Genomic DNA, 12,478 nt, shown 5'->3' with positions numbered 1-12,478 from the left:
CGAGGAAAACGTTGAGATAACAGCCATTTTGGTTAGAACTGACTGAAAATAACTTTGTACTTCAAGTTTAAAATGATACTAAATATTTCTTCAAGTGTCCAAATAAATTCCAAATATTATCAAATTATCTCGCGGCACCCCTGGACTGCCGTCGCGGCACCCCAGGGTGCCCCGTCACCCAAGTCGTGGAAAAACAGCAGATCTACAAGCTCACAATGCGGCGCTTCACGCCGTGTTGTGAGCTTGTAGATCGGCTGTTTTCACTAGTTACCGGGTCTAATTTCTCTATTGAGTCCTGAGCTAAAAGGTCTGGGAACCACTGATGTAGACTATAGTACAGGGGGGTCTGGGACCCCTAAGGGGTCCTCAGAGTTACTACAGGAGGGCCACCAAATCTTTGTGTGATAGCATTTATTTATATTTTTACATGAACCACTTGACCCGTAGCATAGGTATTCTGACGAGAACTTTAGCCAAAAAGAGCAGAGCCACGAGCTCCTCAGCGCCTCGCACTGCGTTGTTGTCAGCTTGTAGATCTGCTATTTTTGGCAAAGGACAAAGTGGACATAGAGGTTTGGTGTAGAGGTAAAAAAAAGAGAAGACCAAGTACAGAGATAAAGGTCAAGTTAACTACTATAAGTATTGATGGACAGGCAGTTCAAGTGGTTAAATGAAAATACACGTGAATCCAACAACTGACGACGGTCAAAAAGTCTATGAAGCTGAAATCTATGAAAAAGTTGAATCTGCAACACAGTTGTATATAATGAATAGGAGGTCCCTGCTTCATCTCTCTCTCAGCTAAGGGGTCCTTGGCCTGAAAAACATTAAAGACCCCTGCTATAGTACACTGTAATGACAACACAGTGTCCCTTTGCCGAACAACAGAAAGTGCAGACATGTCACTGTGACCGCAACATCAGGCAACTAGAACATTAGATCCATTGAGTCTAAAATCTGTGTGAATGTTAGCTGGGTATCAACAGTAGGGGCCAGTATAATGACGGATATGCAATTAGGTGAGCTAAAGGGTTTATTTGAACAATGGCAACATGGCAAATCCCACACCGTGGCTGAATGGGTCATAGGTCTGTTTAATCAGAGCTGGCACAGACAGTCATCATATTCTATTGACGGACAGAGTTTTAAAACGCATGGAAAAAGTGCAGCTGCTTTGAAACACACAGTGGCAGCACTCATACAGCCTTTGCCCAGAAGGTAATGTGGCAGAGTAGTTAGCGAGTATTATGCTCTGCAGCATATCCAGTCACTTCCAACGTGTCGGATAGATTATCTACAGTCACTGGGTGTTACAGAACTCTTTAAATAAAATTATAGTCAAAAAAGGCCGAATACCCCAGAGGCATAACTACAGTAGTCGTAATCAAACAAGCCCCTTTGTTGCTGGCGCGCTTCAGAGACAGATCCATTCTTTTATTTTGGGCACTGACAAGTAGGTCAGAGGAGACTATGACAGTGCTCTAAGAGAGGAGTAAACAGCAGCACATGATGTTGTTTTTCCTCTGAGTCTTGGCATCCAGTGCCACCCGCCAGCCACATGCCCTTGGGAAGCCGCCCCCTTTCCCTTCCCACGTTCCAGCCTGCCCGCCAACCCCCCTCCCCTCCCTTTGATCTCCAACTACAGCAACCCATGGCCATTCACCTCTGACATATCAAAATAGCAAAAGAGACTTTAAACCGTAAAACCATAGCCTCGCGCAGCCGACCGCTACCAAATTGCTTAAGAGAAGGTCTCCCTAAAGCAGTGGGGGTGGGCCTGCACTGTTGCAGCTGCCGAAGGTCTGGCCAGCGTTAATCTGCCAAGAGGAAACTCATTTGGCTCACTGGTTATACCTAATGGCAATACAAAGCCATGGTATCACTGTCACAACACTTCAGATCTGAATCTCATATGGCTATGTGATATGGTGAAAGTAAAGTACAGGTAAGTACAGGTAGTAACATAACCTATGCCAGAGGTCTTCAACAGGGGGTCCGGGACCCCTAGGGGGTCCTCAGAGTTACTACAGGGGGTCCTCCAAGTCTTTGTGTGATAGAAAACTTTTTCTCCTTTTTTTATATTAACCACTTGAACCCTAGCGTCCATATTCTGAGAACTTTAGCCAAACATAGCAGATCTACAAGCTCACAGCGAGGCGTTGTGAGCTTGTAGATGGGCTATCTTCGGCAAAGATGTTTGTTGCAGAGGGGAAAAAGAGCAGACAGAGTGTACAGAGTGAAAGGTCAAGTTTATTAAGTGTTGACGGTTCAAGTGGTTAAATATCTGAAATCATAAATTGACTGAATCCAAAATACACTGACGATTGTGCTGTCAAACAATGAAACTACCGGTATATTGAATCTATGAACAGGTTGTGGGGGGTCCCTGCTTCAACTCTCTCTCAATTAAGGGGTCCTTGGCCTGAAAACGTTGAAGACCCCTGATCTATGCTTCAATTCAGTGCCGGGTGTGAGGCACAGTGATAGAGGCAGTAGAAACGGGTCACGGGTCACACTAGACCAAACTGAGATCATGACAAAATGAGAGAGTAATGCCCTTCTGTACCCCTGCACTGGATACGCTGCCAAGGTGAAACTGTAGCTGTGGATGTTTACAACCTGAAGAGATGAGGGTAGAGACTTCTGGGCATCGTTAACACCCCTCCATGTCCACAAGCATTAACTATTCATACTGTGTGTGCCACCTGGAGTTACAGTTACATGCCAATGCTCCGGAGAGGGTTATCACCTTTCTCTGACAGTAGCAGAAAAGGTGTGGATTCAGACACTGTGAGGCATACATGCTGTTGACAAACAGCAAAGACCCGACTGGGTTAAAGTGGTTTGGTTAAATTGATAACAATTAAATTGTCGTTGCAAGTCTCAATAGTTATGTTTCAGACATTTCTGAGTTTAACATTCCTTTGTGTTATGGCAAGGCATTCCTAAACAAAACATGCAGGCCTGTGTAGTCAGAGAAGGTGTGTGTGTGTGTGTGTGTGTGTGTGTGTGTGTGTGTGTGTGTGTGTGTGTGTGTGTGTGTGTGTGTGTGTGTGTGTGTGTGCGTGTGCGTGCGTGCGTGCGTGCGTGCGTGCGTGCGTGCGTGCGTGTGGTACGGTAAATAATTATTAGCCACAACACAGTAAGAGACCATGGTATATCTATCACATAATAATGAACTAATAGTAAAAACAAAACACAAAAAAAAACTGTGGCTGTATGTAGTATCCACTCTCTATGGATGCCAAAAGATATTAGTGGGTGACATGTGAGAGGCCGCCCTCCCCCCCCCCCCACCACCACCCCAGAGTGGATAAATTATAGAGCATAATGACAGGAACAGTTTAACCCAGCCAGCATGACAAGCAAGTTTGGACCCATGAGCAAAAGTTTCAAAGTCACAGTTTAATCAATAGTTCAAACTTTATGCTTTCTAAGACACACATTAACGTAGAGAGAGAGAGAGAGAGAGAGAGAGAGAGAGAGTGTGTGTGTGCGTGCGTGCATTTGTGCGTGCGTGTGTGTGTTGTGTGGGTGTGTGTGACTGTGCGTGTACTGTACGTGTTTGTTTACTGTACCTGTGTGTGTTCGCCTGTGGGCTTCCAGAGCATCCTCTGACGAGAACGTGGCTCCACATTGATCACACACCAGTGCTTCTGCAGGAGCTGTATAGGAAATCACAACAATGAACATTCATCCTAATCAGACAACACCGCCAGTATATTTGCAAATACAGAATAAACAATGAGTTTCGCTGCACTCAAACACCTGTGAACGCGAACTACCGACGGCTATGAACTACCGACGGCTATGCGGCTGTTCTTATTGCAGTCGATACAAATCCTAGAAATGACAACCTCGATTTAGTCAAAACAAAAAAGGAACCTACAGTAGAACAGGAGAGCAGAGGCACTCCTGTCTTCCCTTTTGTTCCTTTTGAAATCCCCTGGGGCTTCTCACTAGTCTGTAAACACTAGTGCTGCGAGTTTAAGGACGCACATACTATACTAACTATACATGGCAGCACAATGGAACGGAAGAATCCAGGGTGAAAATACGACTCGGGACAATGGCACCAGACAGTGTGCCATGGCCTCTCTCTCTCTCTCTCTCTTCACAGAGCGCTGAAGAGTTTTATTTACCATGCCCTGTTATCAGTCTCTGAACACTGAGCACACTGTCTGCATGAGAGGCCACAGAAGGACTGGGTGTTCTCTCAACAGCAGACGCTTTTCGCCTGCGGCACATCCCTCTATCAAACAAAACAAAAACACACACTTCAGAGTCAACACTCCACATCCCCTGGCATGCTACAGTGGAACTATACAGTACTCAGCCCACCTTTGGAATGCCCATGGTGGCTGTTCTCATCATGAAGACACGAGTGTAACAGCACTCGCACAAATCGTCACTGTCGGGCAGGAACCTTGTATCTCCAAGTTTCAAATGTGTATGTTTATTTAAAGCCCTAATTCATCATACAACAATGTTGCACAAAAGTAGTGACAATAGTTTCAAATGTGTATGTTTTTTTAAAGCCCTAATTCATAATAATAATAATAATAATAATGATATCTCAGATTTATATAGCGATTTTCTAAGACCCAAAGACGCTTTACATGGGGGTGAAAGAGAAAACTAAAACTAAAAACAACTTTATTAGAGAAAAAACACATGAAGACTACAATGATAAAACCATTTAAAAACAATAAAGATAAAAGGACAGCGGAAAGAGTTAGCTGGGGTAGGCAATGTGAAAGAGGTGCGTTTTGAGGGTGGTTTTGAAGGTTTGGAGGGTGGGGGCATCTCTGATGGTTTTGGGGAGTGCATTCCAGAGGGTTGGGGCAGCAAAAGCAAAGGCTCTGTCACCCCAGGTACGGTATGTGGTCTTGGAGACTTCGAGGCAGGGACGTGCTGGCCATTGGGAAAAGCCGAACGGCCGGTTCATTCCCGGCCGGTCAAGGCCGGCCATTAGGAAAAAATAAAAAATAAAATGTCGGCCTTCGTTCCATTTTGGGGGCTGGGCGGCCAACAAAGTAAATTGTCACTGTCGGGCAGAAACATTGTATCTCCAAGTTTTTTCGCAAAGCAAAGCCCTGCTTCATCATACAAGGCCGTCGCACAAAAGTAGTGAAAACAGCAGATCTACAAGCACACAACGCCTCGCGGTGCGAGGCGTAGGGGCCCAGCACGTCCCTGCTTCGAGGGGATTTGCATCACCAGACCTGAGGGAGCGGGAGGGGACATAACGATCGAGGAGGTCGGAGAGGTATGGTGGAGCAAGATTGTGTAAAGATTGGCTATTTTCATACAAATCAAACAAAAGTGTTCCACAAAAGTAGTTAAAATAGCCGATCTACAACCAACACCTTGTGCCGTTGTGTGCTAGTAGATCGACTATTTTCACTATTTTAAATCATTTTTTTAAAATGATAACAAAAAAAGGGAGGTTTTGGACATACAAGGTTTCCACCCGACAACGACGAAATGTTGAATTCTCATGCAATCACACCTGCACAGAGAGACACAAACAGAATCAACCATCCACACACACACACACACACACACACACACACAAACACGCACACACGCACGCACACACACACAAACAAACATGCACGCGCAGACAGTCATGCACGCGCACATGTACAGTACATCCACGTGCACACGCACACAGCTGTTTGGGATGTGGGTTGGCTCTCACTGAGATGTAAATCGGTTGCAGATCCATACTGGCCCAGGGCTCATTCGCTGATCTATTTTCTGCTCAGCTGGCTTTAAATGAAGTTAAAATGACTCATTAAAACACCCACAAGCTTTGGGAACTCTGAACGCGGCAGACTAAATGTGTTCCTCTTTCAACTCGCACCATAACCCTACCTCTACACAACAAATGCAGCACAACTGCTCCCAATGTTCCATTCTACAAACGCCCCCCTCCCCCTGCCCCCTCCCAAAAGAAACTGTTATTGTTTTGGAACACCGCTTTTGTTTCACCCGGTAAATAAATAAATAAACCAAAAAACGTGCGTGACAGAAGTCTCAAAGCATAAAACGCTATGGCTTGTGCGTTGCGGATCCTAATGTTGTGTGACGCCGGCCAGCGCGGTGTGTTGTGCTGTGTGAGATTGTGTGATTAGGGAGGAAGAGAGAACATAGTGCATTGTCTTGTGCAGTCAAAGGCACGGAGTGTGCTCTCATCCATAAACCATCAAACTGTCTCCAGACACGGCTGCAATCGTCCTCCATCAAAACACTTTGTCTGGCATACCAAAATAAGAGCCAGCATCGAGCTGAATACTAAATCAGCCCATTAGAACGGCGGAGCACTCGCTCGCTCCTTAGCAACCAGCGGGATTTAAGGCGGCTATACTGAAATACACGGTGACAATAAGACCGACATCGACGTCTCTTTTTTTCCCCCCGTGGCATTATGGGTTTGCACATTTGGGGGGGGGGGGAGATGCGGAGGATAATTTTGTGAGAATTCAAATTCAAATGTCGTTGTGAATCGGAAATTAGGAGCAACCTGCCGCGTTCCTCCTCCTAACAGCAATACCAAGTGGCGCACGTGTAATGCCAGTCTGGTTCCACAGGAGCACAGTGGCACAGAACAGCATAGGGGTTATGGCATGGCCCGGGCAAAGTCCCTTCTAAACACTCTTTGTCAGGGACGTGCAGAGAATGTTAGAGAGGCAGGGGCTGACATTTCTAAAAAGGTTTTTTTTGGTGAAAATATCGGAAAGAGCAGACCTCCATGCAAGCTCACAACGCGTGGCGCTGCTTGAAGCTCGGCTATTTTCGGTGCTTGATACCACACTGAACTAAGCATAATCAAGTCAATACTGGAGATGTGGCGTAGCGGCATGAGGGCATTTGCATTTCTTTCACCAAAGTGAGAAATGCATTCATGGTCTGGAGAGGGCACTTTTTACAGACGGATAAAAGGGCAGGGGCTCAAGCCCCCTTTGAGGTCTATGTGTGCACATGCCTGCTATTTGTTTTAAGGAGAGAACGATTTCCTCTCATGTGTCAGCAGGGTGCCACCCTGCCCTGAACAACTGTCATGTTAAAGCAGGGACAGAGAACCATAGCCTTGTCTGTTCTCATATTCAGAGCCGGGGTCCAGGGGCGTCAATTGGGTATGGCAGGGGTATGCAGCTGCCATACCCTGGGTCCAGGGGGGAAAATAAAAGTATACATCCACAAACATCTCTTTGTCTATATGTGCTGGTTATTATGTTGTTAAATTACAGTAAAATAACTACAACTGCAAAATTTAACAAAATGGTCACTTTAACAAGGTATTATAATTATATTCTCCACACTTGTATTCTCCCCATCTTGACAAAATGGTATATTCCCAGGTCAGCTGCACAGGTGCAATGCATTATTGTTAATTGTGGCACGTTAGTTGCACTTGAACAACTGTTCCAGGCTGCCATATCCAGCCCAAGAAACCGTAGAAACGGGGGGGGGGGGGGGGGGGAAATAAAATGTACTTCTTAAAATAAATGTATCCTGCCTGTTGCTAGGGTATGGCAACATATGGTGTCTTGAAGGCGCGCGTGCAAGACACCAGTCATGTTGCCATACCTTAGCTTTTTCTGAACTGACGCCACTGCCGGGGTCTCTGCTTTTATTTCAGTTTCATTTTTACCCTCCCTCCTCTCTCCCTCCTCTCTCCCTCCTCTCCCCCTCTTTCTCTATTTTGGATAAAGTAGCTGGGAGAGCAGTCAGGTCTGATTAAGTCTGCATTTGGGTACAGTGTGTTCCTGGACACACATCTGCGAGCGAGCCATCACACACGCTTCGGAACACTGGCAGAACACCCAGGCCTGCCGGCAGCTGATGATGTCATCACTCAGAAGGGGCAGAACTGGCGAACTGCCAAAATCTCAAAAAAAAGAAAAAAAAAAAGAAAAAGAAAACACACACACACACACACACACACACACACACACACACATTCAACTGAGAGACTTTGGTGGTGTGGGGGGGGGGGGGGGAGACAGAGAGACAGAGTCAGAGAGAGACAGAGAGTTTGTGTGTGTGTGTGTGTGTGTGTGTGTGTGTGTGTGTGTGTGTGTGTGTGTGTGTGTGTGTGTGTGTGTGTGTGTGTGTGTGTGTGTGTGTGTGTGTGTGTGAGTGAGTGAGTGAGAGAGAGAGAGAGAGAGAGAGAGAGAGAGAGCAAGAGAGAGTGATCTACAGTAAATAGGCACAGACATGATCTTAATATGGGGAGAAATATTTACAGTGGAGAAGAGATTTTAGCCTAGAATAAACAGAGACACTTTACTGTGGTGCCTTCTGTAAAATGGACAGGTGCATAAAATATAAGGCTAAGGTATCGACAGCCATGTTAACCTTTAATTCACAGTCTGCACTGGCAATTGTAGTCGATTGTTGTTTTTATAATTATTTCCTTGCATATTTTACTTTATTTACATTGTTGCTGCTATGTGTATACATGTCGACCAGTGCCACCATATTTGATTGTTATTTTCATTCATTTTGCTGGTATATTTTACTCATTCTATTTTACTTAGCATTGCTGTACGTACTCAGCTTTCTAGTAAACTTTTCCTGAATTTCCTTCAGGGTCAATAATGTATCTGTCTGTCTGTCTGTCTGTCTGTCTGTCTGCCTGTCTGATTGTTTGTCTGTCGATTGGTCAGTCTTTCGGTCGGTTGGTCTGTCAGTCAGTCAGTCAGTCGGTCGGTCGGTCGGTCCGTCAGTCGTCCATCAGTCTGTCTTTGGATGGACTGGGTTTTACTCAGATAAACGTGTGATGGTTGTAATCACCTGCATGAGACAGCATGTGCATCCTTAGCCGTACGCTGTCCGGGAAGAGCTTGCCACAGTATTCACAGCCATGGCCCCTTTCCCTGTTATGCAGCTTCCTATTGAAAAGACAACTGTAAATGTGAGTCAGAACAATACATGAAAGACAGAGAGAGAGAGAGAGAGAGAGAGAGAGAGAGAGAGAGAGAGAGAGAGAGAGAGAGAGAGAGAGAGAGAGAGAGAGAGAAACATCACTAGTGCTATGTTTCTGTTCCTTTTCTGTAAGGTCCTCCAAAGCAAGTAGCATTGTTGTCCCCATGAAGAATACACGTTTGCATTCTGACACGAAACAATATAAACTGAATGCAACATCATTAGTGAGAGAAGCCTTTGCAGCTGAGCATCACACTGTGTGAATGCTAAGAGAGAACACAGACAATAGGATATCTGGCTAATTTCAGAGTGCAGACGTATACGTGCCTCCACCCGCCAGTGCACCACCACAACACACACACACACACACACACACACACACACACACACACACACACACACACACACACACACACACACACACACACACACACACACACACACACACACACACACACGCGCGCGCGCAGATAAAGAGATATGCGTGTGTGTGCGCACGCACGCACGCACGCACACGTGCACACACACGCGTGTAACTGCTATAAAAAGGAGGGGGGAAAAGATGATTCGCTGAAGCTTTGCCTGCAGCAGCAGCCATCATATCATATCACACGCACATCCAACCACGCAAGTTATCCTCAGATCCCCTCTGACCAACAAATGGCCTCACATCAGTCCATGGCTGGAACACAATCTGTGGTCAAAAGAAATTATTCTGAAAATCTAAACACCAAAAATGTCTACCACGTTATTGACTTGATGTGTAGGACATCACTTATGGAACTAATGTTGAATTAAAGCGTGTGGAATAATATATTTTTAACAGTACTTATAAGTACTACTATATTATAATATCCTGCCATGACTTATATAATTGTTGCGTGCCATCTTGTGCGTACGTTGTAACCCCTTCTAACCATGTTGAGCCCAATTTATACTTCATCGTACAATGGAGCATAAAATAGGCTTTTTTTTCTCTCTCCACATCATGGTGAGCTCTAACTCCCGTTCTGCTTGTGTGGGGGGTAAATCTAACACGGTTGGTTGCTAGCTGGACAAACATGTTTGCTGATCTAAAGGTAGCTCTTCTTGGGAGCATCTTATTTAACCATAATAATAAGGGCCTGTGCTCTTTGAGTTAGTCAGGGAACAGCTTGACCACTAACTTGTAATACACTTTTAACTTAGAAATACTCGTGTCTCCAAATCTGCTTCAGCATCCTGACTGATCCTAAATTGCTAGACATATGCCTTGCCACTTCATAGAACCAAAAAAAGGCACTGACACATCTATAAGAAAGTAAAAAGATAGTTAAGTGCTACACACAGTGAGCGTCCAAGACACCCTGCCCAGTTTCTTTCTTTTCTTTTTCTTGGTCCTGTAATTTGAAATAATTGCAGTTCCATTTATTCCCCAGGGTTATTCCATCAGTGCTGGAATTAACTTGTTTTACATACATTCCAACAAAGTGCTCTTTGCAAATGTCATTTTTTGTATAGCTCAGAGAAGACGTAACATAATTCAGTCACGAACTCAGTAACACTTCATGGTAAATGGTAAAATAGTGCATTTATATAACTTTATCCAAGGCGCTTTACATAGATTGTGCATTACATTCAACCATTCACACACACATTTATACACCGATGGCAGAGGAAACCATGCAAGGCACCAACCTGCTCATTCAGGAGCAATTAGGGGTTCAGTGTCTTGCTCAAGGATACTTAGACACCAACTCTGAGGGACGCCGGGATCGAACAGGGAACCTTCCGTTTGCCAAGCGGCCACTCTACCCGTGAGCCACAGCCACCGACTAAATGCATTTACGCCAATTGAACTGATACCGTCTGCACAGAAACATGTAGTGGAAATGTACAGTATTTTAAATGTTCTACGGAAACGTGTCAGGGTGAACAAAAGAAAAGACAGACATCCTGAATTTTGTGGAATTTATACTTTGGTTATGGATTTTTAATCTTTTGAATTTAGGGAAAATGCAAGTAATAAGCTCTCAAATGCTTTTTTATTCATGTACTGTATCTGCTATTTTCAAATAGCCAACGTTAAAATCTAAATTGACAAAAATAAGTTAAATTTAGGCTAAGTGAGCTGTAAGGCTCACAGGATTATATACTGTTTATAAACACACATCCACGTACGCACACACACACACACACACGCACGCACGCACACGCACGCACGCACGCACACAGTATACGTATCAACATCCAAAATGACATAGACATAGTGTTCCCGGCTTGAAAGGTACAGTACAGTACAACAATGTACTGTACTAGGTTACAAGAGGTTTACAATACAGAATGTCAAACTACAACTTTGTTTTTAATGAACATTAGGGGAAATGCAAGTAGTTTTCAGTAACAGCCAAAGGTGTAAGCTCTCAAATACTTTTTATTTCATGCATCTGTTATTTTTAATGTATCTGCTATTTTTGAAAAGCCAACGTTAAAATCTAACGGTTTTAATGGGTCAACTGTAAATTAAATGTAAGTGTTCAAATGGAATGAAAGGGATCTGTAAAGCCTCTATCATAGTCCAAGGTGCTATCACCTCACCGTGGTGTAGGTTTCTAGCTATCACCTAAAAATGTTTAACAAAGCCCAGGTGATATCTAGAAAACTACACTGCGGTGAGGTGATAGCCCTTCACCTTGGACCATGATAGAGGCCTAAGGCTCACAGGATGCTCAATTTGATCTGAGAGCCATCACTGCAACGCTGGAAATGTCAATCACTTGCATTTGCAAGTCAAGGGATGAGGTTGTGGTTTCATGAGGTTTCATGACGGGAGAATATGGTCAATGGCACTTGTAGTTTCTTTACAGTTCAAATAACACACGGGTAATATAGACCAGTGGTTCCCAAACTTTTCAGGCCAAGATCCGAAAGAGAGATTAGAGGTTGGCCCGGGACCCCAACTAGTGAAAATGGCTAATCTACACGCACACAACACGTCGCTTCGCCCTGCGTTGCGAGCTTGTAGATTGTCTGTTTTTTGTCTTCTTAAACATTTGTTTTTTAATTTATGAAATTTCTTAGATTTTCCTTTTATTTATTAATGAAGTTAATTAGAAGAATCATTGCAGCTTTTTGGGGAAAAGGTTTTTGAAAATGTTTTGCAATAATAGCCTAATAATAATTTAAGACTAAATGTAGGAAACAAAACATTAAGGGACCCATAAAAATGTTTGGGAACCAGTGACATACAGTAGACAATCTTTCATCTGTGTTCGTTTGAGCAGTTAAAGCTGTTAGTAGGTGTTGGTGATGCTTTTATATGAGATGGTTGAGCAAACGGACAAATCCCTGATTTTGAGCAATCAACAGCAGAAGTTATCCATCAACAAGCTGAAAGGTTCAGCCTGGCTCCTATTGAGACGTTCTCCTCCAATGATGCTGAGGAATGCATATGAAACAGTTTAGAAGACAGTCCGTGTGAAGCACACTTCTGTAGATAGAAGTAATCAAAAAGAGAAGGGGGGAAAAAAAGGCAGTAGCTTTGTAAATAGCAGCATTATGC

General features: G+C 44.1%; 1 protein-coding gene across 1 annotated transcript in view; it reads right to left on the bottom strand.

Moving 5' to 3' along the window:
• The window catches only part of zbtb16b (zinc finger and BTB domain containing 16b), a 30,691-nt gene that overhangs the window by 14,125 nt on the left and 4,088 nt on the right, over positions 1-12,478 (bottom strand). The window contains exons 3-4 of the mRNA XM_080732115.1: positions 8,806-8,903; positions 3,579-3,665 (exon numbers count right to left, since the gene is read on the bottom strand). Coding sequence (XP_080588241.1) covers positions 3,579-3,665; positions 8,806-8,903 — 185 coding nt within the window. The remainder of the gene's footprint in view (positions 1-3,578; positions 3,666-8,805; positions 8,904-12,478) is intronic.

This window comes from Nannobrachium achirus, assembly GCF_963921795.1.
Source record: "Nannobrachium achirus genome assembly, chromosome: 8".
Classification (NCBI taxonomy): Eukaryota; Metazoa; Chordata; class Actinopteri; order Myctophiformes; family Myctophidae; genus Nannobrachium; species Nannobrachium achirus.
This window is presented reverse-complemented; position numbering and strand designations above follow the sequence as displayed.